The sequence below is a fragment of the Ursus maritimus genome, unplaced genomic scaffold (genome assembly GCF_017311325.1).
Source record: "Ursus maritimus isolate PB19 unplaced genomic scaffold, ASM1731132v1 scaffold_28, whole genome shotgun sequence".
Classification (NCBI taxonomy): Eukaryota; Metazoa; Chordata; class Mammalia; order Carnivora; family Ursidae; genus Ursus; species Ursus maritimus.
In genome coordinates, this window is record NW_024425341.1 from 12,685,301 (window position 1) to 12,708,491 (window position 23,191).

General features: G+C 43.5%; 1 protein-coding gene across 2 annotated transcripts in view; it reads left to right on the forward strand.

The window, feature by feature from the left end:
• The first annotated feature begins 10,804 nt into the window (after positions 1-10,804).
• The window catches only part of NRG1 (neuregulin 1), a 1,047,504-nt gene continuing 1,035,117 nt past the window's right edge, over positions 10,805-23,191 (forward strand). For both annotated transcript variants that reach the window (XM_040643286.1, XM_040643288.1), the window contains exon 1: positions 10,805-11,534. In XM_040643286.1, the coding sequence (XP_040499220.1) occupies positions 10,805-11,534 (730 nt within the window). The remainder of the gene's footprint in view (positions 11,535-23,191) is intronic.

The window sequence follows — 23,191 nt, forward strand, 5'->3', positions numbered from 1 at the left end:
GATCTGGCCATGAATGGTAGATATTCTTGGCATGCAGGGGCTCATTAGTCTCATTTCAAAGATAAGTAATATCCATTATAGTATCTTCTTTGGTCTTATCACTCAGAAAACATATCCTGTACAATAAAATATACAGCTTAATAAACAAATACAGATTTGTTTATTTTTTATTTTGGCCTAGGATTTATTTATGGTTTCATTTAGACTTACCTATATTTACATCTCATATTTTTGGTGAGTCATTGTGGATTTGTCTTCTGATTGTTGGAGGCAGTCATGGAGAAGATGTGACCGCTGGTTGACCAGTGAGCTGGCCCTGGGCAATAGGAGGCTCCCCACGCCTTCCTCTGTCCTTGGAATGTATATTCAGCTTACTGTTCCTGCACTGGGAGCTACTTCAAGGACCCAGCCTTGAGAGAGTTGAGACCATCTTGGCTGTATATGTGACTGAACCCAGTTAAGGCCTCTATATAAACTCTCAAGATGGGCACCTGGGTGGCTCAGTCAAGAGTCTGCTTTCGGCTCAGGCCATGATCCCAGGGTCCTGGGATAGAGCCCCATGTTGGGCTCCCTGGTTGGCGGGGAATCTGCTTCTCTGTTTCCCTCTGCCTGCTGCTTCTCCTGCTTGTGCTCTCTCTGTCAAATAAATAAATATAATCTTAAAAAAAACCAAACCTGTCAAGATTATGGCAGGTGGGTGCAGAAATCTACTTGTCTTGAAGCTGCCCAAGACAAGCCTCCTATGTAAGTTCCCCTGCTTATGAAAATTGCCACTTCCCCATGTGGAGTGGTCTGCCTCTTTCTGTGGTCTCTCTTTGCTCTGCATATGTGGGGGCCAGTTCTGGATTTTACCCTGAGAAACTCCTGTAGTTTCAGACCATTATAAGGCATAAGGAAAAGATGATGGAGAAGACTTGGACTCTTTTGCATCCCAAATTGGGCCTGTTCCTTACACCAGGGAAGATCTTAGCTATGGAAAAATGACACATTCAATAAACAGGGACAAGAAATAGAAAGCTATTTCTTATGTTGTGGGAATACTGTTCTCAGGAGAAGGGGCAGGCGAGGCTGCTCAATGTTGGCTTAGTGACTGACCTCCTATGTCTCTGAGAGGAACACTTTGTGATGGTGAACTTCGCACTGGGGGTGCTGAGAACCCAGTGCTTTTAAGGTGCTAAGATTGGGCATGGGCTAGCGCTTTCAGCAATGGTCTTTGAAAGGAAAGTCTAGGCTACCAGCGTTTTAGGGAGGATTATGACAGGGCTTTTAGTAAAAACTGTGGAGACTCATGGGCAAAGCACGGAATTGGAAGAACAGGACCCTCAGTTCTAAACCCACTTCTGAAAACAATCAACTTTATGACCCTGGGAAAGGAAAACTTTTTTCTGAACCTTTTAAATCATTTACAAAATAAAGAACTTTGGGCTAGGTATCCAGGATCCTTTCCTGGTCTAACATTTGGAAGTGTTTCTGATTCAAAACATAATCTAAAAGGGAAAGTTTATGTCATTCTAACACAGCACCCCAGGTTAGGGAGCAGATAATAAAATGTTTATTTATGCCACTCTTTCATGAGTAGATATAGTAAAAACTGATGTAAAACCTACCAGTAGGGCATGAAGTTAATGACTTCTTTTGCTCTGATCTCTTTTATTACATGTCCTTGTTTTTTAGGCTCCTGTACTCCTCAACCTAGTAGCGGACTCTCTTCCATCCTGAGACTTTTACCAACACTGCAGACTAGAAGTTGACATAAAGTAATTGTGGTTTTCATGGAGTTAGGTTTATGTTAAGGGACACAGAGTGTCCTGCCACCAGCATGTGTAGACTGTTCTAAAGCAGAACAATCTGTAAAAATCAAAGGAAAACAGAACTGACAAAATTGGAAGGATTCTTTTCTCATAGAAAGAGATGCACAAAGTAAGTGGACTTTAATTCCACCTGAGTTCTAGACATCTACTTATTTTCTCCATGTGTGATTGAAGGTGCCATTATATCCTAAACCTTCCAAGGGAAGGATGATGTTGAGAGCTTCCATGGTGAAATAATCAGAAGATGGCCAAATTGTTAAGAACTGAGTGCCAGGATTGTATCTTTGAGTCTTACGATTCATAATCTGCTTTTTACTTCCTTCTTTCTTTGACTTGACTGGGGCATATGTCACAGTCAAGGTTTAGAAACATTTTCTATTACAGATATAACCATTTAATTTCCTACAAGTCTTTCAAAAGTTTCTTCCTGGGTTGGATTCATCCTTAAGGAAAATCTCTTAGAAATTCTAAGAATATCCATTGAATCCTTTTGGAATAATTGGAAAGAAAGCAAAAATTCTTACTTTTTTTTTTTTTTAAGGATTTTACTTATTTATTTGAGAGAGAGCACAAGCAGGGGGAGCAGCAGGCAGAGGGAGAAGCAGGCTCCTCGCAGAGCAGGGAGCCCAATGCAGGGCTCGATCCCAGGACCCCAGGATCATGACCTGAGCCAAAGGCAGATGCTTAACTGACTGAGCCACCCAAGCACCCACATTCTGTTTACTTTTATTACAGAGAAAGATGGAACTCCAAACTAACTTAACCATCAAATCTCTTCTTTCTTCAAATTTGGCATATTTGTAAATAGCAACAATAAACTCCATAAAATGTTGCTACAAATAAATAAAATGCATATTACTTATTCCTAAATACCAGTGTATGATGAAATTTTCAAATCCATTTTTGAGGGGAAATGTGTAACTTACGTATAACATATTTAGGATTTAAGTTGCATTTTTCTATTGAATGGTTTGTATGTTATCTATTGATGGTGCCTCACTACTAATAGGGCATAAGAAAGGAACTTGTGATTTGAACGTTTTTTCATGTGTCTGTTAGCCATTTGTATGTCTTCATTGGAAAAGTGTTTGTTCATATATTCTGCCCATTTTTTGATTTGATTGTTTCTTGTGTATTGAGTTTGAGAAGTTCTTTGTAGATCTTGGGTACCAGTCTTTTATCTGTAGTGTCATTTGCAAATATCTTCTCCCATTCCGTGGGCTGCCTCTTAGTTTTTCTGTTTCCTTGGCTGTGCAGAAGCTTTTTATCTTGATGAAGTCCCACAAGTTCATTTTTTCTTTTGTTTCTCTTGCCTTTGGAGATGTGGCATGAAAAAAGTTGCTGTGGCCGATGTCAAAGAGGTTACATCCTATGTTCTCCTCTAGGATTTTGATGGATTCTGTCTCACATCGAGGTCTTTCATCCATTTGGAGTTTATCTTGGTGTATGGTGTGAGAGAATGGTCAAGTTTCATTCTTTTGCATGTAGCTGTCCAATTTTCCCAGCACCATTAGCCATCAGGGAAATTCAAATCAAAACCACATTGAGATACTACCTTATGCCAGTTAGAATGGCAAAAATTGACAAGGCAGGAAACAACAAATGTTGGAGAGGATGTGGAGAAAGGGGATCCCTCTTACACTGTTGGTGGGAATGAAAGTTGGTATAGCCACTTTGGAAAACAGTGTGGAGGTTCCTCAGAAAGTTAGAAATAGAGCTACCCTATGACCCAGCAATTGCACTACTGGGTATTTACACCAAAGATACAGATGTAGTGAAGAGAAGGTCCATATGCACCCCAATGTTCATAGCAGCATTGTCCATAATAGCTAAATTGTGGAAGGAGCCGAGATGCCCTTCAACAGACGAATGGATTAAGAAGATGTGGTCCATATATACAATGGACTATTACTCAGCCATCAGAAAGAATGATTACCCAACATTTGCAGCAACATGGATGGGACTGGAGGAGATTATGCTAAGTGAAATAAGTCAAGCAGAGAAAGACAATTATCATATGGTTTCACTCATTTATGGAACATAAGAAATAGCAGGAAGATTGGTAGAAGGAAGGGAAAAATGAAGGGGGGTAAACAGAAGGGGAAATGAACCATGAGAGACTGTGGACTGGGAAACAAACTGAGGGCTTCAGAGGGGAGGGGGGGTGGTGGACTGGGATAGGCCCGTGATGGGTATTAAGGAGGGCACGTATTGCATGGAGCACTGGGTGGTATATGCAAATAATGAATCATGGAACAATACATCAAAAACTAAGGATGTACTGTATGGTGACTAACATAACATAATAAAAAATTATTATTAAAAAAATTAAAAAAATAAACAAAAGAAAGAAACTTGTGCTCAAGGAAAAGTGATAAAATAAAAATACTATTTGATCTCAACATCCTGCTTCAATAATCTGCAGAATGATAATAATGATTCCTTCTCTACCACATAGTATTGTGTTGTGTTATTAGTTAATCATAGTGTTAATAATAACATTAATATTCATCATCTCATTGTCCCCAAGGAGGGTACCAAGGAAGTCATATTAACATTGATCCCTGTATTTCTAGCTCATTAACTCCCATGGGTATAATTACTGGGGTTATAGCTTAATATCCACATCCCCCCACTAGCTCTTCCAAAATGTCCTATGGTAATGGCTGGGAATTCCCACCAGGGGGGCTGCCACACTCCTGTGGGAACTAAATCTGCTATTCTTTTGTCCTGTGTTCCCTCTAAAGAGGTGTTGTTCCCCCACTTCTCTGTCAAGTGCAGTGACATTCCCACTGCTGGCTGTTTCCCTTAGTTCATTCAGGACACATCTACAGTGCTCCTTCTTCCCAGAAATGGAAAGCAGTCTTCCTTCCCACATTACTTTTTTTACTTTTTCACTTGAGTTTTAAAGTGACATGCACACTGTGTGCCTTTCAGTTCTGTAGTGCTCTTTATCACAATGACCATTTTAGCTTTTACTTGTGATTCTGTCCCTGTTTTGAGCTAGCCTGGGGAACACATCCCATACCATCCTGTTTTCCATCCTCGTCCCTCCATTTCTTCCCCAGATCCCTCCTTTGTCCTTCAGAACCACACACATACAAACACACACCCCCCAACAACAAAAAAAACGATACCTCCCTCCCCCAGCCAAAAAAATCAAGAACTCATGCAAACATGTGGGAGAGATGATGGAACAGACAGGATTGCCAGTCCCAGAGCAGCAATCATGGCTGACTCAGACTAGACAAACAGCGGTATAACAAAGGTGCACGCCAGAGAATCGTAGTGCATTATATGACCGGGTTTTAAATAAGTGTCTTACAGCCTATTATAGAAAAGCATCTTTAAATGGTCAGATATGTCAACTAAAGGAATAAGTGTCCCTGGGAAATCATGAGCTTCTGACGATAAAGGCATTTAAGTAGACATATAACCAACTTTAAGGCAATTTCCAAAATGTGCCATTTTCATTACTAGGTTGGAAGATTCTGGAGGGCAAGATATCATTTAACTACTTTGTATTTTGCATAAATGAAATTTTGAAGATTTTCATGTATACTAGCCTTTTTTTTTTTTTTTTTTGAGAGAGAGAGAGCACGTGCGAGGGCATAAGCAGGGGGAGGGGGAGAGGGGAGGGGCAGAGGGAGAGGGAGAGAAAGAATCTTAAGCGGGTTCTGTGCTGAGCTTGATCTCATGACCCTGGGATCATGACCTGAGCCGAAATCAAGAGTCTGATGCTTAACCCACTGAGCCACCCAGGCACCCTAAGCTGCTTTAATTCTTGCAAGTGTCCTATGAAATAAAACAGACTATGCTTATTTAATACATAAGAAGATAGGCTCAGAAAATTCATGAATTGTCATAAGGTTACAGGGCTGATAAACAGCAGAATTGGAACATGACCCCAGGCCAATTTTGTCCCCACACTTTGCATATATTGCCCAAGGCAAATGTCCAAGGAATGTTCATCTCTTGGTTGCCTGGTGAGGGCTGTTGTTTCTGTGGGGTAAGGAAGTGAACCTAAGTGGGATTTCTGGATTGCCATACCTGACACAAAGTTCGATGACGTCTTAAATCACATAAAAGCAATCAGAAAATCCTCTTGGTTTCATTCTCTTTCTTCCTCAACTGATCTGCACGTCAGACCAAAGTATACAAGTTAGGGGCCCTGGGTTCCGAGTTTCTTCAGGGCAGACATCTTTCATGTCTATATTCCTGCCACACAGTATTGCCATTTTAAAATTATGGAATTAAATATATGGATATAAAGATGGTCAGATGGGTGAGTGGAGAGAGGTGACTAGGGCCCCCCAGTGCCTGTGACTCAAGGGGTTTGGCCTGGGTCTTGAAGACTCATATTGCACCTGGCACTTAATGAAGCCTCCCTAACTTTCTAGTCACTCTTTAGTAGAGACATTTTGCCACACTGCTTCTCATGCGTGGCTTCTATGGGTCAAGAATTCACTATTTCTTTTGACTTGCTCTTTTCTCAAGCCCGGCTTCTTGTTAATCGTCTCTAAATTGTCCTGGACCCTGTGTCTCTTCCAAGGCAGGCTGCTAAGCAAGCGAAACTTCCTTGGGAGACTGCAAATTCAGGACTCTAGCACCAGGAGTATAGTTGTTGCATGATTTATGGTGGAGGTGTGCACTCTGTGTGCTGTTGGTCAGTGATGATAAAGTAGATAGCAGTGCCTCTGTGGATTTCCTGTTGCCCCTTCAATAGCCACCATTTAGAAGTATTTAATCAGGTAGAAAGTGTTGGGGGTGAGAAAACCTTTTCAGTTTGCCACTGCCCTGTGGACTTCCTCTTTACCTTTTCTAAACTAGTAAAACTGTTATTTCACATTTACCTGCATAATTTTGTCTGTTCTTTCCGTTGTTGAGCAGATAAAATATCCCTAGGTAACACGATGACAACTGCTCTGAGTCCTACTAGTTTCCTTTCAGTTCCAAGTTAAGTCCTCAAGGAAGCACACATTTTACTGTCAGTAAGTGCTCATCTGTGTTTCCTTAACTAGTCACAATAGATCTGCTGAAAAGCATCAGCCTCTAATAATCCAGGAGGTAACCCACGTTTTCTTTTCAAAATTGAGATAAGAAAAATTCATGACGGAGGGACACCGAATATTTGGATATAATGCCTGAATATGTTTATGGCATTGTTATGCTGTGTCCGTTGAAGTTTATAAATTTAAAGTTCTGAGCTGTGGTTCTCAAAGTGTGGTCTCTGCATCAGTATCACCTGGGAACTTGTTAGAAATGCAAAATCTTGGGCTTCCCCCCAGATCTCCTGCATCAGAAAGTCTGGGATGGGGCCCGGCAATCTGTGTATTTTCATACACAGGTGATTCGGGAGCACACTAATGTTTAAGAACCCTGGTTTTAGGATGTTTACAAGAATGAGCTTTTTTTCTTTTTATCTTTTTACAACGTTGGTGTGGACAATTTAAGTTGTCCGTTTTCTGAAAAGCATTTAAACACTCTGAACAATTATTTATACCCTGTTTCAAGCTTATGTTAATCATAGTAGAAATGCCATTTCCCTTTCATTTTAAAATAGGGCAAAAAAGGGTAACATTCCTTCACTGTATGGGTGCCCTCAAAAATGAGGACTTCCATACAAAAGCTGAAATGAAATATGTAAGCAAAGAGTTCTTAGCAGTGAGCTGTTCTCAGAAGGCCTACCTTCACACAAAACATATCCACAAGAATTCCCCCTTGCCACCACTTAGCTGAGGGAGTAGGAGAAAATGTGGGTGTTAGGTAAAGGCCTTTAAAAAAATACATCTAAAACAGTCATTAAAAAAAAAATAAGCAGTTTATTTTTAATCATACGTAAAATGCTTTGTAAAATACCAAGAAGGGGTATCCGCAATTTAATGACTGTGGGCCAGAGCTTTAAAATTATATAGTTGTTTTTATTGCCTGGAATTCCATCTCCCTGTGACAGTCTTGGGGTACTACTGGGGTAATGCATGGTCATCACATTACCACATCAGCTCCGAGATTAATCAGCGGACATTTATTGAGTGCTTAAAACTGGCTTAAAACAGGGGAATAGGGAAAATATGGTTCCCACTTTTTAACAAGCTTACGATCTAGTTGGTGAGATGGGAGTAAAACGGAAGCACGTGGGCTCAACAAAGTAAGGAGATCAAATGCGAGGAGGCGTGGGGCAGACTGCGAACGCGTGGGAAGCGGTCACTCTGAGTATCTAGTATTTAAGAAAGGCTCCAGGGGCGCCTGGGTGGCTCAGTGGTTAAGCGTCTGCCTTTTGCTCAGGGCGTGATCCCAGCGTTCTGGGATCGAGCCCGACATCAGGCTCATCCTCTGGGAGCCTGCTTCTTCCTCTCCCACTCCCCCGGCTTGTGTTCCCCCTCTCACTGGCTGTCTCTCTGTCAAATAAATAAATAAAATCTTAAAAAAAAAAAAAAAGGCTCCAGAGAACAGGTGGGCCTCCAAGGAGGCTTACTGTCTATGGAGGATTTTTTGCAGAAATCTCTGCCCGTTGGCATGCAAATTTTCAGCTCCTCACATTTAGAGACTCCACCCCTCCACTCCTGGGATTTGAACTGGCTTTGTGTAAGGGTGGTGATGACCAGGTGTTTGTTCTGACCCTAGGCCTCAAGAGGCCTTGCTTGAATGCTAATGGACACTGTCTTGGAACATGGCCAGCTGCCATGAAGAAGCCCAGGCTCAGCCTGTTGAAGGAATTTCTTCAAAAGATGAGCTGTCTCAACTGAGGCCATTTGAGACTAGTCAGCCCCTAGCAGAGTCATCAGTGGGGTCAGCTTAGAACAGAAGAACCCCCCCCCCCCTGAGCCCAGTCAAAATTGCCAAACTGCAGAATCCTGAGCTAAGTGAATGCATGTTGTTTTAGGCCAACAAATTTTGGAGTGGTTGGCCATACCCCAGTAGGTAAATAGTGCAAGGTCTGAAAGGTGGAGAGGAGGGGAGAAAGTGTGCAAGGCTAAAGTTGCAACTCCTAAAGGCTGAGAGTCAGAGGTGTGTGAGGGTCAGGTCAAAGAAAAGTGAAGATACCTGGTAGGATTGGACATCTGATCACTTTCTTGCAATAAATCAGTAGGAGCACCAACGCTAAAGAATATCTAACTGGAGGCCAGACCTGCACTATTATGCTGCTACGTGGGGATCTTCTCTTGAAGCACCCCATCAGGGCATGAGAAATAGGAATCCCTACAGTTGAAACACAATGAGCATCAGGACCCTGTCCTTCTAAACTGGACTTTGAGGTAGGGACACACTGTTTTCTAGCCAACTACATTATGCCAAGAAAAAAAAAAAAATCTTTGTGGCTTATAATCCTTATTTTTATATAAAAAAATCTAAAACTTAAGTGACACACTTTTAATAAGCTGCTAGAAGCAACCTGCAGAATCCTAAAGTAAAAGATATTATGAAGAGTGCTTTTAAAATCTTAGATTCTCACCATGTGGATTTATTGGCCATTGGATAACAACTTCAACTCAGTTTTATGAGGTCATTGAATACATTTTTCACCATAAAAAAACGTAAGAGGAAGTGTTTTCTTTTAAATGCTGAAAATGTGTTCTCTTTCTGTGGGGTGGTACTTGTTTGAAAAGAACATCCCCGGGGGATGGATTCTTGTTTTAAAAATAGCTCCTGAAATTTGGCTGGACAGTGTGGGGGAGGGGAGATGGGAGTAGGGTAAGGTTTGGCGTGGGGGTTGGTATTCAGGTGGGATATTTAACCTACGGCTCCTCAGGTTTGAGATTTCTGTTCCAGCAGTTCATTTCATTTTAATCATTCAACAAAACCGACCAGTTGAAGTGCCATAAACTTTATACAAAATGGCCTTATTGAGCAACTATTTTATTCAGACCTTGCTCCTATCAGCAGTACCACACGTGTCCTTACAATCATGGGGAACCAGGGATTTCAACGGACGAAAAGGCAAGGATAACCAAAGCTCGAGTGCCCCACGAGGACCGAGTGAAAAGAGGCGTCATAGCTGAAGTGCTCCCTGTGTGTGTGCACGTTTGCAGGAGAGCGAGCGTGATAGAAAGTTGCTTTAATTGCTGCTCGTCTCCTGTGAACATGTTGCTCCCGCTCGACTTTTAAGTATCCAGTTCACCCAAAACTTTTCTGAAACGAGGACCCGCACCTCCCGTGTCCCCCTGTCCCTTCTCGGCCCGCCTCCCCCCGCGGTCGGGCGTCCTGCGCCGGCTAACAGGTCCCCGGTTACTGAAGCGTCACCTCGCACTCCCCAGTAAATCTCCGCAGCCCACTCGGACTGCAGCCCGTTTGCCGCCCGGCCTCCCATTGCAGCAATCAGGGCGACCGAGAGGGAGGAGGCGCGCAGGCAAGGCGAGACCGGGGAGGACAAACTCGCGGGCCGGGCTCCGGAATCAGCATGGGGACGGGAAGTGCGGGGCGAGTTCGCACCACAGGTAAACAGGCTGGCGAGGCGCAGGGCGCTGCCGCCGCCGCGGCCACCCAGCGATTTCCAGGCACGCAACTCCGCCTCCAGGGCTCTCTCCCTCGCGCTCTCGCCCAGCCGCTCGCTCGCAGCCGCCGCAGCATCACTTCACACAAAGGACTGTTACCCGCTGAGCAGCTCCTCCACCTCCTCGTCCTCCTCCTGTGACAGCAGCCCCGACAGCAGGGCTCGGGCGCGGCGGCGGCGGCGCCGGGAGGACCTGTCACTCCCAGCAACCGAGGCGGTGGCAGCGGCTTTTTTTTTTTTTCTTTTCTATTTTGCTTTAATTTCCCCCCCTTATACCTCTTCGCCTTTCTGTGGTTCCACCCACCTCTTCCCTCCCTCCTTCTTCTTCCTCCTCCTCCCATAAACAACTCTCCTACACCCCCCCCCAATAAATAAATAAAAGGAGGAGGGTAGGGGGGAGGAGGAGTGGTGTAGGGGGGAGGAGGAGAGGAAAAGGGAGGCAGCGCGAGACAGCGAGGCAGAGTCCGAACCGACAGCCAGGAGCCCGCACGCACCTCACACCATGAGATGGCGACGCTCCCCGCGCCGCTCCGGGAGCGCCGGCCCCCGGGCCCCGCGCCCCGGCCCCGCCGCCCGCTCGCCGCCGCCGCTGCTGCCGCTGCTGCTGCTGTGGACCGCGGCCCTGGCGCTGGGGGCGGCCGCCGGCGACGAGGCGGCTCCCGCGGGGGCCTCGGTGTGCTACTCGTCCCCGCCCAGCGTGGGCTCGGTGCAGGAGCTGGCTCAGCGCGCCGCGGTGGTGATCGAGGGAAAGGTGCACCAGCCGAGGCGGCAGCAGGGGGCACTCGACAGGAAGGCGGCGGCGGGCGAGGCAGGGGCGTGGGGAGGCGAGCGCAAGCCGCCAGCCGCCGGCCCGGGAGCGCTGGGGCCGCCCGCCCGGGACTCGCCGCCCACCGCCAACGGGACCGTGCCCTCCTGGCCCAGCGGCCCGGCGCCCAGCGCGGGCGAGCCGGGAGACGAGGCGCCCTATCTGGTGAAGGTCCACCAGGTGTGGGCGGTGAAAGCCGGGGGCTTGAAGAAGGACTCGCTGCTCACCGTGCGCCTGGGGGCCTGGGGCCACCCCGCTTTCCCCTCCTGCGGGAGGCTCAAGGAGGACAGCAGGTACATCTTCTTCATGGAGCCCGATGCCAACAGCAGCAGCCGCGCGCCGGCCGCCTTCCGAGCCTCTTTCCCCCCTCTCGAGACGGGCCGGAACCTCAAGAAGGAAGTCAGCCGGGTGCTGTGCAAGCGGTGCGGTAAGTTCCTCGCCCCTCGGGGCGCGCTCCGGCCGGGCGGGGAGGTCGCGGGCCCGGCGCGGCGGGCACCGGGGGCCCGACGGCTGCAGAGCAGACGCGGGCTGAGGAGTTGGGTTTCGGGCTTGGGGACTCCAAGCGATTCTCACGGAAGGTTTCGCGGATTGGATTCCACAGGCAGCGCCTTCTCCAGTTACCTGTTTCCTGGGCTTTGCCATTGGTGAGAGCCCAAGTTTGGTCCTCGGTTGGGGCGGCCTGAAACTTTTAATCCCTGGGGTGTCTTTCACCAAGTCGAATGGAAATGGGCCGGCTGCTTTCTTGTGAGTGCCTCGTTGAACTTGGCTTTGGTGGGGAGGTGCTGACTGTGTGTGGGCCGCCGTGTGGGGGCTTTTCCTTTGAAGGCGGACGGGTGAGTCGGACGGGATTTTTCACGCTTTTCCTTCGCTTGGAGTCGTTGAGTGTGGAGACAGACGGCCAGGGGTCTGTGTCGGGGGGCGGCTCGCAAGGAAGGGACGCCGCGCCGAGATTCGTCTAGAAAGGTGACGGAGTTTTTGGCCAACTCAGTGTCCAACAGATAGGTGCCCCCTGTACCTCGTGAACAGGTGCATGTGAGAAGTACGGAGTTGGGGCATTGATTTTTGGTGAAGTCACCTCGAGAATTTCTGTTTTCACAGTATTTTGGTTTGGAGTATGTTTTGGCGCTTCAGTGAATCAGAACAGATGAACGTAGTTATGGAGCTTCACGTGTAGGCCCTGAAAGGGATTGGGGAAGCTAAGTTTAGCCATTGATTTCCCAGACCTTTTCCCATTTTACCCCTGGAAAGTATTCTTCTCAGGTCTCCTTAATAGGATCAGGTCTGAGAAATTAGCTGATTACATTTCTGAGGTAGCATTGCATGTATGCCATTCATAAAATAATTTCTAGGTTCAAAATGTCTATATAATTTCCCGATTACCATACAATCACTAAAACATAGCAGGGTATCTTCTCAAACCATAAATTAACATGATTACACATCACAAATTCTAACATGCACTGTAGCTTTTCCCTGTGTCTTTATGTATCTGTCTAATAGATGGTTGGGTTAATTGAATTTTTACAAAACTCAGCACCATGCCATGCTCCGTCTGCCTGTGATGCAAAGTGTGTCAGTTCTTTTAAATTCATATCCGATGATAGCCAAATATTTAAATTTCTGGTTGGCATTCGTGGTGCTTATATCCTGCAGTTAATTGATACGTAACAATTTGGTTTTAATGACAAGAAAGAGCATTGCTCATCCACCATTTCCCTATTTTAACAATGCACTTTGTGCGCCAGACCTGTTCGGATTGCACCACTCTGTGGACAGAAGCTGTTCTCAGACAGTGGTGCTGAAGAAGGCTGAGTGACGTTGGGATTCCCCGGGTCTGGCTGATAGATGTCACTGTAAAACATGGGAAACGCTCTGCTGGGAGCTGTCTTATTAGGGAACACAAAAGCTCAACACCATTGTACTGCAGCATGTGTTACTCTGTTCTAGAATCTGAAACAAAACCTTTGAAGCCATGCCATTGTCTAATTTTCCCCATGCTTTATTATATGTAATTCAGAAAGGGCTTTTGCATTTACCCCAAATCATGAGTTGTGAATCGTGTACTATACATGGTGGAAATGGATATAAAAGGGAACGTAGTTGGCAATGATTCCTAGGATAGGGGGTGTGTTACTGGATTAGCAATGGTGTTTTGTGTTTTGACTACAAATAAACGTCAGACTTCAGGGATAAAGTTCTCATAGACATCCAGAGTATGTTTGCAAATGGAATATTCATGTTGTCTGGAGGAATACTATTCTGTTTTTGTGTTTCTAAGGGGAAAGCCTTCAGGAGGGTAGTTTTGCCCTTTTGTTTACCAAAGGAAATACATAGAAAAGTGTGGCATGCTAAGCAAAGCAGGTTTTTTTTTTTTTTTAATGGAATGGAAATTTCCCTGTGTATAATTTAGTAGATTAAGAAATCATGAAGTTATTGCTCCAGGTTTGTGTAATTATTGTGTGTTGGGTGATTTTAGTGTTAGGTACTTCCAGATAGGAGATTGAGTGAAACCTTAATAGGTTTAGCTAAGGACTGACGGAAATCCTACTGAAAGTTTCTCTTGCGTTTTTAGGAACATAGTAGTTATTGTACTACTGTGGGATGAAAGAAAAGTGTATGAGCTGTTTTATTTCGTATACTATAAACTCAGTAAATCCATATTGGAACATCGGGTTTAAAAGCGTTTACGTGAGTGTGTGCAAACTTGTGAATTCCCCCAGTTGCGCGGTTTCTGTTCACAATGTCATTCACAGCCTACCAGGCAAAGGAACAGAAATTGGAAAAAAATATACAGAAAGAATAGGGGCTGATTTGTCCTGGTTGAGCTGGTTCTGTGTGCTTCTGGTGAGATTTCAGGGAGAGTGATGGAGCAGAGGGTTCTTATCTAAGGACATGAAGCTGCCCTGGGGGCGTGACGGTTGTGTTCCTGCCTGAGCCATGGTGCCAGGCTGGAGAGGGAATATAGCAAAGTCGTTTTGCGATACCCTGCCCTGGGGAACAGTTTCCAGCTCTCATGCTCTCAGCCACAGTGTTGTTTTCTGCAAGCTGCTTACCAGTGTAGAAACTACACATGCAACACATCAGCTTTAGGGCTGAGCTAATCGAGGTCTTCCCTGAATTTTTCTCTCTCTCTTTTTTTTTTTTTTTTTTTTTACCCCATCTAAGATAAACTCCTGAGCGGTGTCTGTATAAAAAGTTATTTTCTGAAAAATGACCTTTTGGAAAAACTGTTTAGTGTATTTTAGAAGAAAACAGAATTTCATAGCTTGTTTGCTTTTTGTATGAAGTTTGTATGTATTATGTACACTTCTTGTAGTTACTTAAATGCTTCCTGGTCTTTGCTTTTTCTCTTGCTCACTGAACAAGCTAAGAAATATTTATAGGTTTTATATTAATCAGAATGCAAAATAATTTGCTGTTCGATTAAATTCCTGTTATTCAAACAAATCATTGTTTAATGCATTACGACTTTAGTCTTCAAAGCATTGCAGTTGTACTGGGCAGAAAATGATTTCCAAAAAGGAGTAAAAAAACTGATGTTGAATTACATCTATAGTTGGGCCATGCAAGATTTGTACATCGTCGTCTTTCAAGCCAAAGTAAATATTCAGTTTATCCGTAATACCGGAATGTATTGATAACATAAACATAATTATCAAATATTTAGGATAAATGGCATTTACCTTTTTTTAATATCCTTAATAAGTATTTAATAAAGTGAGCTGACCTTATGGTGTTATGAAAATGACAAATGCAGGGATTTTTTTTCAGCCAGCACTGAAGAAAATAATTCTTAATAAAAGCTATATTAAGTAAGTAGCAATAGGAGCAGATACAGCTTGACTGCTTGTATTTCATAAATACACATGTAAATTTAATTTCCCAAGTGTTTGTGACTTTTAACAGTAAAATCTTACTGTTAAAAATCTATACTCAAAACGCTTCTGTCGAGGAGAGAAACTATGTGTATTTATTTCTATTTATGATAAAAAAGGGAGACCAAGATCAGTCATGTGGAAAAACAACTCCTTGAAATAAAAATATTTTAAAAGGGGATTTTAAATATTTGAAGTAGAATCTTTTATACGCACTAGGGGATAGTTCTCATCAGTTGTGGGAGATCCGTAAGTCCTCGGAATCTAAGGAAAGTTTTACCATATGTCTTAATATATTAGATAAGACTGGGAAGCTTAAACAGCACCGAGGGGCAAAACAATGAGTTGTCCTTCCGCTGGCCTGTATATTTATAGCAAATGAGAGCAAAAGACGTGATTGGGCAGGTTATTGCCCTTGTCAAATGTAATCTATTCATTGTTCAGGGAATCTTCTTTGCTTCAAAGCCCATTTTCTTCTTTTTTTTTTTTTCTTAATTATAAACCTAACATTTTTTTAAAACATATTTTTAAAGTTCAGTGACAATTTATGAATTGGCCAGATGTCCAAAGACCTTTAAACTCTCATCTGCCCTTAGTACTTAGTAATACTCAGGTTTTTGGTTTGGTTGTTTTTGATATGCTTAAATGATATGAAAACTTCTCTCTACAGATAGGTCTTACAGAATGAGTATTTTGATTAGCCTTATATAAATAAATGATAATGATGAAAACAAAAAGCATATGATGAAAAACAGTGTTAGGGATTCATTGATCATTACATCGGTTAAAAGTAAATAATGGAGTATATAATGAAAACTAAAGGTAAAAAATTAGGGTTCCTATGACTCATGCAATTTGTTGCCGAAAACAATAGTGTAACATGCCTTAGTAAAAGTTTTCATGAGAAAGTGAGAACTCATTTTTAATGTTATTTTTAAATAACAGAAATGACTTTTGTGGACAGTTTCCCATCCATATAGGAATGTTCTAACTTTGTGCGTGCACATGTTACTCTGTGCTCTTAGTTTCATTTTAACTTAAATTTTATGATAACTAACATTATGAAAGATCATATGATCTAGCTACTCCCTGAAATATCGGTCACTTTGTAACACATAACAACTGATGAGTGATGCATTCTGCCACACTTTTAAATCCAAAGTTGAATTATTTGAGAATTTACAGAATACAGACTTAAGACTTACTGACTTGAAGTAAGTGCTGGTTGAGAGGTTGTGTTTTCATACTGCTTAGTGCCGTGGTGTGCTTGAGGCAGGCGTGTTTGAAGGCTTGCCTCCTGGCTCTCTGTCCCCAAGTGATCCGCCCAGGTTGAAGTAGATAAAATAAAAGAAATCTTGGTGAAATTGAAAGCTTAAAATGGGTTGACTCATCTCTGTTTGGCATAGATCCAATTTTTAGGAAAAAAATTCCCCCCCACTTTAGACTTGCCATCAAGGAATCCTAGAGAGAGATTCATATGTGGTAATTTACATTATTTTTTTGGTCTTTAAGAGAACCAGGATATTTTTCCCTATGGAAAATAGTTTCCTTGCAAACTATGTTCTAACCTTGGTTCACCCAATTAGGACCTAGTAAGATTTTTATCTTGTTTTTCCTAACAATAACAACAACAACAAAACCAATAAAAAAGAAATATAGTTTACCCACAGCTTGGATGGTATATGGGAGACAGTCCTACTGGTTCCTACCCAAGGCTCCATATGTGTATTGCGTTCATCTCTGTTTCCTCTGTGAGGACACTGCAAGGGAAGGCTTTAGGTAAACAATGAGGCTCGTGGGTGGATCCTAGTCTGTGGGAGACTGAAGTATAGGATTGCTGTTCATCATTACAATGGTTAGCCTTCTCTGGACACCTTGGAATTTGGCTGCCTGGGTCCAAATATGTCAGAAGACCGAGAGCTTAGGTCACAATACTGTGACTGTAGGTGGTCTTTCTGTGTCCGATAGGCTCTTTTTCTATCTCATGAGGACACAGACAATAATCTGCATTGTATCTCAATTTCCGAAGTTTTTCTCCCAAAGCTCAAGGCTCTGGCTTTGGATATCTGCCCCAGAGTGCTGGGGACTGGAAGAAAACAGCTCGGAGTGGTGCATGATTCTGGAGCTGGTAGCCAGATTTAGGAGGTAATGCTGGGCCAAGATAACCTGGAGGAGGGAATTGTTTCTTTTCTCTCTGCTCTGCTGTGCCAAAGGATGTGAGCTGAACTGAGCCAGCACAAGGGGATATTCCTGACGGGGGCACTAGAGTCTTGGTAGTGGGCACGTCTGGGAGCTCAGAGCATGGAGGGAGCATGGTAAGAGAGTGAGGCATTGTCTGTTTTGCTAAATTTGGAAATTTTATTTCCAGCAGTAATCCTACCATCCCCAGCATTTGTCTCCAGTCTGGGAATTGCCATTGAGGCGAAGAAAGCTAAAAAAATTGAGGGGCCAACTAAAACCCCGTGGTTCTAATTACCCCTCACTAAGTTTGTATCTTTTCCCCTCTGTTTGATAAGCACATATTGCTTGGTTATGTGTAGATTAAATACTTGTTAAATAATTAAAAGACAGAAGCACCCCAGCTTGTGGGATAGTAGCAATCATTATTCAAGGCTAAATTTTGAAAGAAAGAAAAAAAAATCCAATCCTTTCTGGTTCTTTTTCTTCAGGTGAGATGAGTATCTGTAGGAAGGAGCATTTAGAGTCAGATCCTGCCAGGACACTGTTTCTTTTGCTCACCACCCAGAGCCCACCTCTGGATCCACTTTTGGGCCTCAGAAAAAGGGGGTTTAATTTCTCAAAACTGGTTTCTCCTCAATTATTTCTGGATAATATTCTGTGTAGTCTATAGCTCCAACCGGGGGGAAAATGCCCTTGTTGTAAAGACTAACAAGCACAGAAAGGATTTTGAATGGTCAGCGAATCCCTGTTACTGTTTTGAGCAGATCCACTCCCACATCACTCCCACTCCTTTTGGGACCAAATCTCAGTACTTAGAAATCGTATGTTCGTCCTTGATCTCCCCCCACAGATGTTTACCCACCTTAGCAATGTAAGTTCCATTCTTGTGACTGAAGATGGAAAGGCACTGCTTGTATCCCTAAGAAGTAATAAATAAGAGATTTTAGATGAGTTACTTTTCACTCTCCACTCCTCCCCCCCCCCCCCCCCGCCTTATTTTTGACATCCCGTCAGCTCTTGGTTAGACTGCAGGTGGGATGGCACGTATCCATTTGGGCTCCGGTGAATAATGAGCTCCGTTTCCGTCACTGTCTCCGTCGGCCCTGGAGACCTCATGGGCCATGATGTGTTATCAGGGAAGCAGCAGAGGCAGTGGCAGCATTTTCCTCCACTGCAGGGAGCATCCTGGCTGCACCTCTGTATGGAACGTGGCAGCTATCTATGAGGAGAAGGATGGCTGTGTTGGCTTCAAATAGAATGTGTCATTAGACTTCGCCCTTGGGAGGTGATCCTGGCAGTGAGGGCTCTTTGGTGACTGCCAGGATGGAAATGTTCTGCTCAGAGTGGGGGTGCTCCTTGTCCTGTCATCAGCACAAAAGGGCCACAGCTTTGAATTTCCCAGGCTCTTTACCTCTTTGCAAGCCCAGACGCCCCTGAGATGCTGTTCCTCGCTTGCCTTCGTTCCTGTGCACTGAGATTGCTCCCGTCTTGTTCTCAGATTCAGTAGCAACTTTTCTTTCATTGGAGCAGGAATTTTATTAAAAATTCTAGCCTTTTGGACTATGGTCTAATTCTGGTGGGTTTTTTCCCCCCAAATTATGGTAACATAAAATTTACCATTTTAACTGTTTTTTTTTAAGTGTGCAGTTCAGTGGCATTAAGTATTCACATTGCTGGCAACCATCTCTGTCACCCATCTCCATAACTTCGTCTTCCCAAACTGAAACTCCATCCCCATTAATAACTCTCCTTCTCCCAACCCTGGCAGCTACCATGCTCATTTTTATCTCCGTGAATTTGACTATTCTAGATACCTCGTGTAAGTGGAATCATACAGTTTTTGACTTTTTGTGACTGGCTACTTGGCATTAATGTCTTTAAGGTTTTTTAGTGTTTTAACATGTGTCCGAATTTCCTTCCCTTTTAAGGCTGAATAATATTCCACTGCATGTGTAGACCGCATTTTGTTTCTCTGTTCACCTGTCAGTAGACCTTCAGGCTGGCTCTACCTTTTGGTTATCGGGAATTCAGCCTCTATGAACACGAGTATACAAATAGGTGTTCACGACCATGTTTTCCCTCCTTTTGGGAGTATACCGGAAGTGCAATTGCTGGATCCCATGGTCATTCTATGGTTAATTTTTTGAGGAACCACCATGCTCTTTTCCACAGCAGTTGCACCATTGTCCGTTCCCATTGGCAATACCCAAAGGTTCCAGTTTCTCCATGTTCTCTAAGGTGTGTGATTTTCTATCGGTTTGATAACAGGCAGCCTAACGGGTGCGAAGTGATGGTGAACAGTTTGTATATTGTTTTCTCTTCAAAGTTAGTGCCTCTAATTACACTGTCATTAATAAGAAACAAAAGTGCTCAGAAAACAGAGATGTTCATCTGTTCAACTCCTAATTTACCCAGCATTTAGGCTCCCGAATCAGAAGCCACCAAATTAACAAAATTACCACAGATAATAGCTTAATAAAAACCAATAAAAGATTTAAAGAGTAGACTTGGCCTTTGGCCACCATAAGAATATTATATTTGTCTTCATAACACTATCAACATGGTCTAGAAAGGCACCTTATCATATCTGGATTAGTATCAAAATCTTTTAATTGATTTTATTTTTCATTAAATTTCTACCCCCCGCCCCCAATTTCCTTGCTCTCTTCTGTCCACTGTTCAAAATTGCCTTCTATTAAACACTGCACGGGAGGATGAGTCCTCCTAAAATGCTACTGTTATTAGAGCTTTCTCTGCTCAGAAACTTTCAAGGGGTATATATAGTTAACTATAAATCCTGATATTCACTGTCTTCTTTACTCCAAACCAAGCTTAATCTTTCTCAGTTTTACTGTATGAATGTTTTTACCCAGTCTAACTGGGCCACGGACAGGCCGTGCACTTTCCTACTCTTGCATTTGACTCCCTCGCTTCTGCCTGTGGAAATTCTGTCTCCTTCAAGGGACAGCTCAGATCCTACTGCTTCTGTCACAGCCCCAGTAACGATCCTGTCAGAAACACTCACTGTGGTCTTTGAACACAGAGCACCTTTTTACCGCATACTTCATACATGGTGCCAGGACAAATTTCCCTTATGTTATCTTTGTTTTCTTTTTTTAATTGATGTTTTAAAAATTTTCAGTGTGTGTATTGTCTTGCCTCACTCACTAGACCACAGTATCCTTGTGGGTAGACACTTGGGGGTGGGGGGCTGGTCCTCAGCTTATTCACAAGTGAGAAGTGCCCAGCCCCAGAGTCAAGAGAACTGCTTTCCATTTACAGCTTTGTAGTTTAGTACCTGTGTGCTTTGGGTACGTAGCCTTCCCTCTGGCTCTCCGTTCCCTAATATGCAGAATGAGGGGGAAGAACTAAAATGCTCTTCATGGTTCATTCAAAGTGAATCTGGTCCTCATTCAGAAATGACCCAAAGTATAAGCCACTTCTCCTGCTCCCGGAGCTTTTCTCTTCCTTTCTCATTTTTTGCATTGTTCTAAAGAGTTTAATTATGGAAAAAACAACTGTGAAACTTTTAGAATCTGGAAGGGCAGTAGGAGAGCTTAATGAGAGGGAGCCCTCAGGACAGAGTGTCTCCTTCTAATCCCCTGTGGCTTTCTGCCTCCACTGCCTTTTTGTGTCATTGTGTTACATTGTCTAAAAGAGTAGCCGTTAGTTGTATTCATGAGCATGGTTTTTTCCAGAAGCAAATACCATTGTCTCTTCAGGCTTGTCTTTGAAGTTATAAAGTATGATTAACAGATTAATCCACAACTGTAAATTTTCAGAGCAAGAAAGTTCAGTCATTTGTTTCAGTAAAATGAAAAAGAATGATTCAAACTGTGTTTTATTGTGAATTTTAATTGATTTTAAAATGTGAACCTGGCACTGTTTTAGGTTCTACTAATGAGCACTGTGTGGAAATGGAGGAGGCCAGCACAAAGAGATGGGAAAGCTTGTTTTCGGCTGGATGGCAGCCCTTCTGGTGAGAAGGGCTCCCTCTGGGGAGAGCATTCCCACCTTGATGGAGGGTAGGGGGAAGAGACTTTCTTCCTCGGCTTATGAGTCTTGTGGTTTTGGCAAGAAAATAATCTATCTTCATCCATTTAGAAGTAGAACAAGCAATGCAGAAACAAGTTGTCAAACGAAGAATAATTGGATCTGACTTTTTAAATTACTGCAGGAAGAGGCTTTGGCAGTGCCACGGGGGCCGAGCGGGGCAGGACGGAGCCGGGCTACATCCAGGTTTTGTTTTGATTTTTTTTTTTCCCCCTTCAGTTTGGCCTCCCCGAACCCCTGGTGCATTCGTCTGCTCCAGCAGACCCAACGCTGCTTATAAATTGGGGCCCCTAAATCCGTATCTCTAGCCTAAACCTTAGTTTTTGGCTCCAGCTCCATATATCCAACGCCTTACCAGATAATCCACCCAGATGTCTTCCTGTGTTTATATTAGACATATGATGGTGTCTCCTCCTCTCCCCTGCCAGTCCATGTGTAAATCTGTGTTCTAATAATGAAATTGCTACCACTACTATTATAATCACTACCAGGACTACCAGTGGTCCCTCCTGTCACCACCAGTGACTTTCTGGGTTCACAGCTGCTTCTGTGCCAGAGTATTCGGTGCTGACCTGAGTTCATGTAACCCCTCACCATCTGCTCGCATCCTTGTCTTCTCAGTTACTTCAAACCGGAAGCCTCTCCTTCTGCTCACTATCAGCTTGGTGACCAGAGCTCATTGATTCTGCCTCCTTTACCAGATCTCCTTTTTCCCTTCTGCCCCCAACTTCATTGTTTCTGCAGTGACTCCCGTTCTTACTGTAACCCGTTTGCTCATGGAGTCTCCCCTTCTTAATTCGTTCTCTATGCTACTGCTAGAGTGATCTTCTGTATCCTTGCATAAGGCTCTTCACTTGCCACCAGGATGAAATCCAGACTCCTTAAAATGGCACAGAAGGCCTTTCAGCTTTTGTCCAAGTGCGACCCAGTTCCTCCTTGTGCCCGGAACCCTGTGCCACGGCGAGGGCCCTGCTCCACATGTGCCAAGTGGCTTTAGGTATCTGTTCACGCACCTGTATTGTTCCCCTTTCCCAGAATGGTCGGCTTCTCTGCCTACCTTTTGTTACCTTTGCTTCCTGTCATTCTAGACCAGGCGCTTCAGTGGGAGAATGGTTAAATAAAGTATAATGACTTAGGGATATATTGACAGTATATCATCAAGTGAAAAAGCTGTCTTATTGTACAATATGTGTATGATTACTTTATCATCTGTTTACCTCCTCTGTCTTGTCTCTTTATCTCGTGTGTCTGACTAAAGAGAAATGAGAGTTACGTAACAGAAGGCTATGTAACAGTTGGGCATTAGAATTGCTGATGTTTAGAATTTTCTTCATTTTGTTTATTTGTATTTCTTAAGTTTTTATGATTAACATGTATTACTTTTTAGCAAGGAAAAGCAATAAATGCTGTTCTTAATACTGACTTACAACAAGGACTGTGTTTTATTTAAGGGATCTTGCCCCTCTAGAATGTTGCCTTCCTCCCAGTACATGTATTTGTTAGGGTGGGCTCACTGCTGTAACAAACGGTACCCCAAATATATAATGGCTCAGGTGCAATAGTTTATTTCTGCCGAGAGTGTGGACAGGGCATGAGATGTTCTAGTCTTGCTCTGAAAGAGACCTGTGCTAATACCTGGGGCATAGCTGACCCTCACTTCAGACCAAATTGGTTGAAATAGGCAGGGTTCTAGTTTGTGATGGTCATTTTATCTTTAATAGCTTGGCTCTCTGAGAAGTGGACAAATTTGTCTTCTGCCTCATTGCAGTGGGAGAGCCCGGTAGGTATGTGTGGAGCAGATCATAACCGACATATATGTTTACTGCAGATAAATAGGATGGATATTAACTACGTGTTCTTCCTTGAGCCCAACTTAGGATTTTGTAGGTTAGTTTTGCAATAAATCTTTAAAGTTTAATGCTCACTATGTCTGGTTTCAGTCAGTATCCCTGAAAATGCAGAGGGCGAGGCCGCA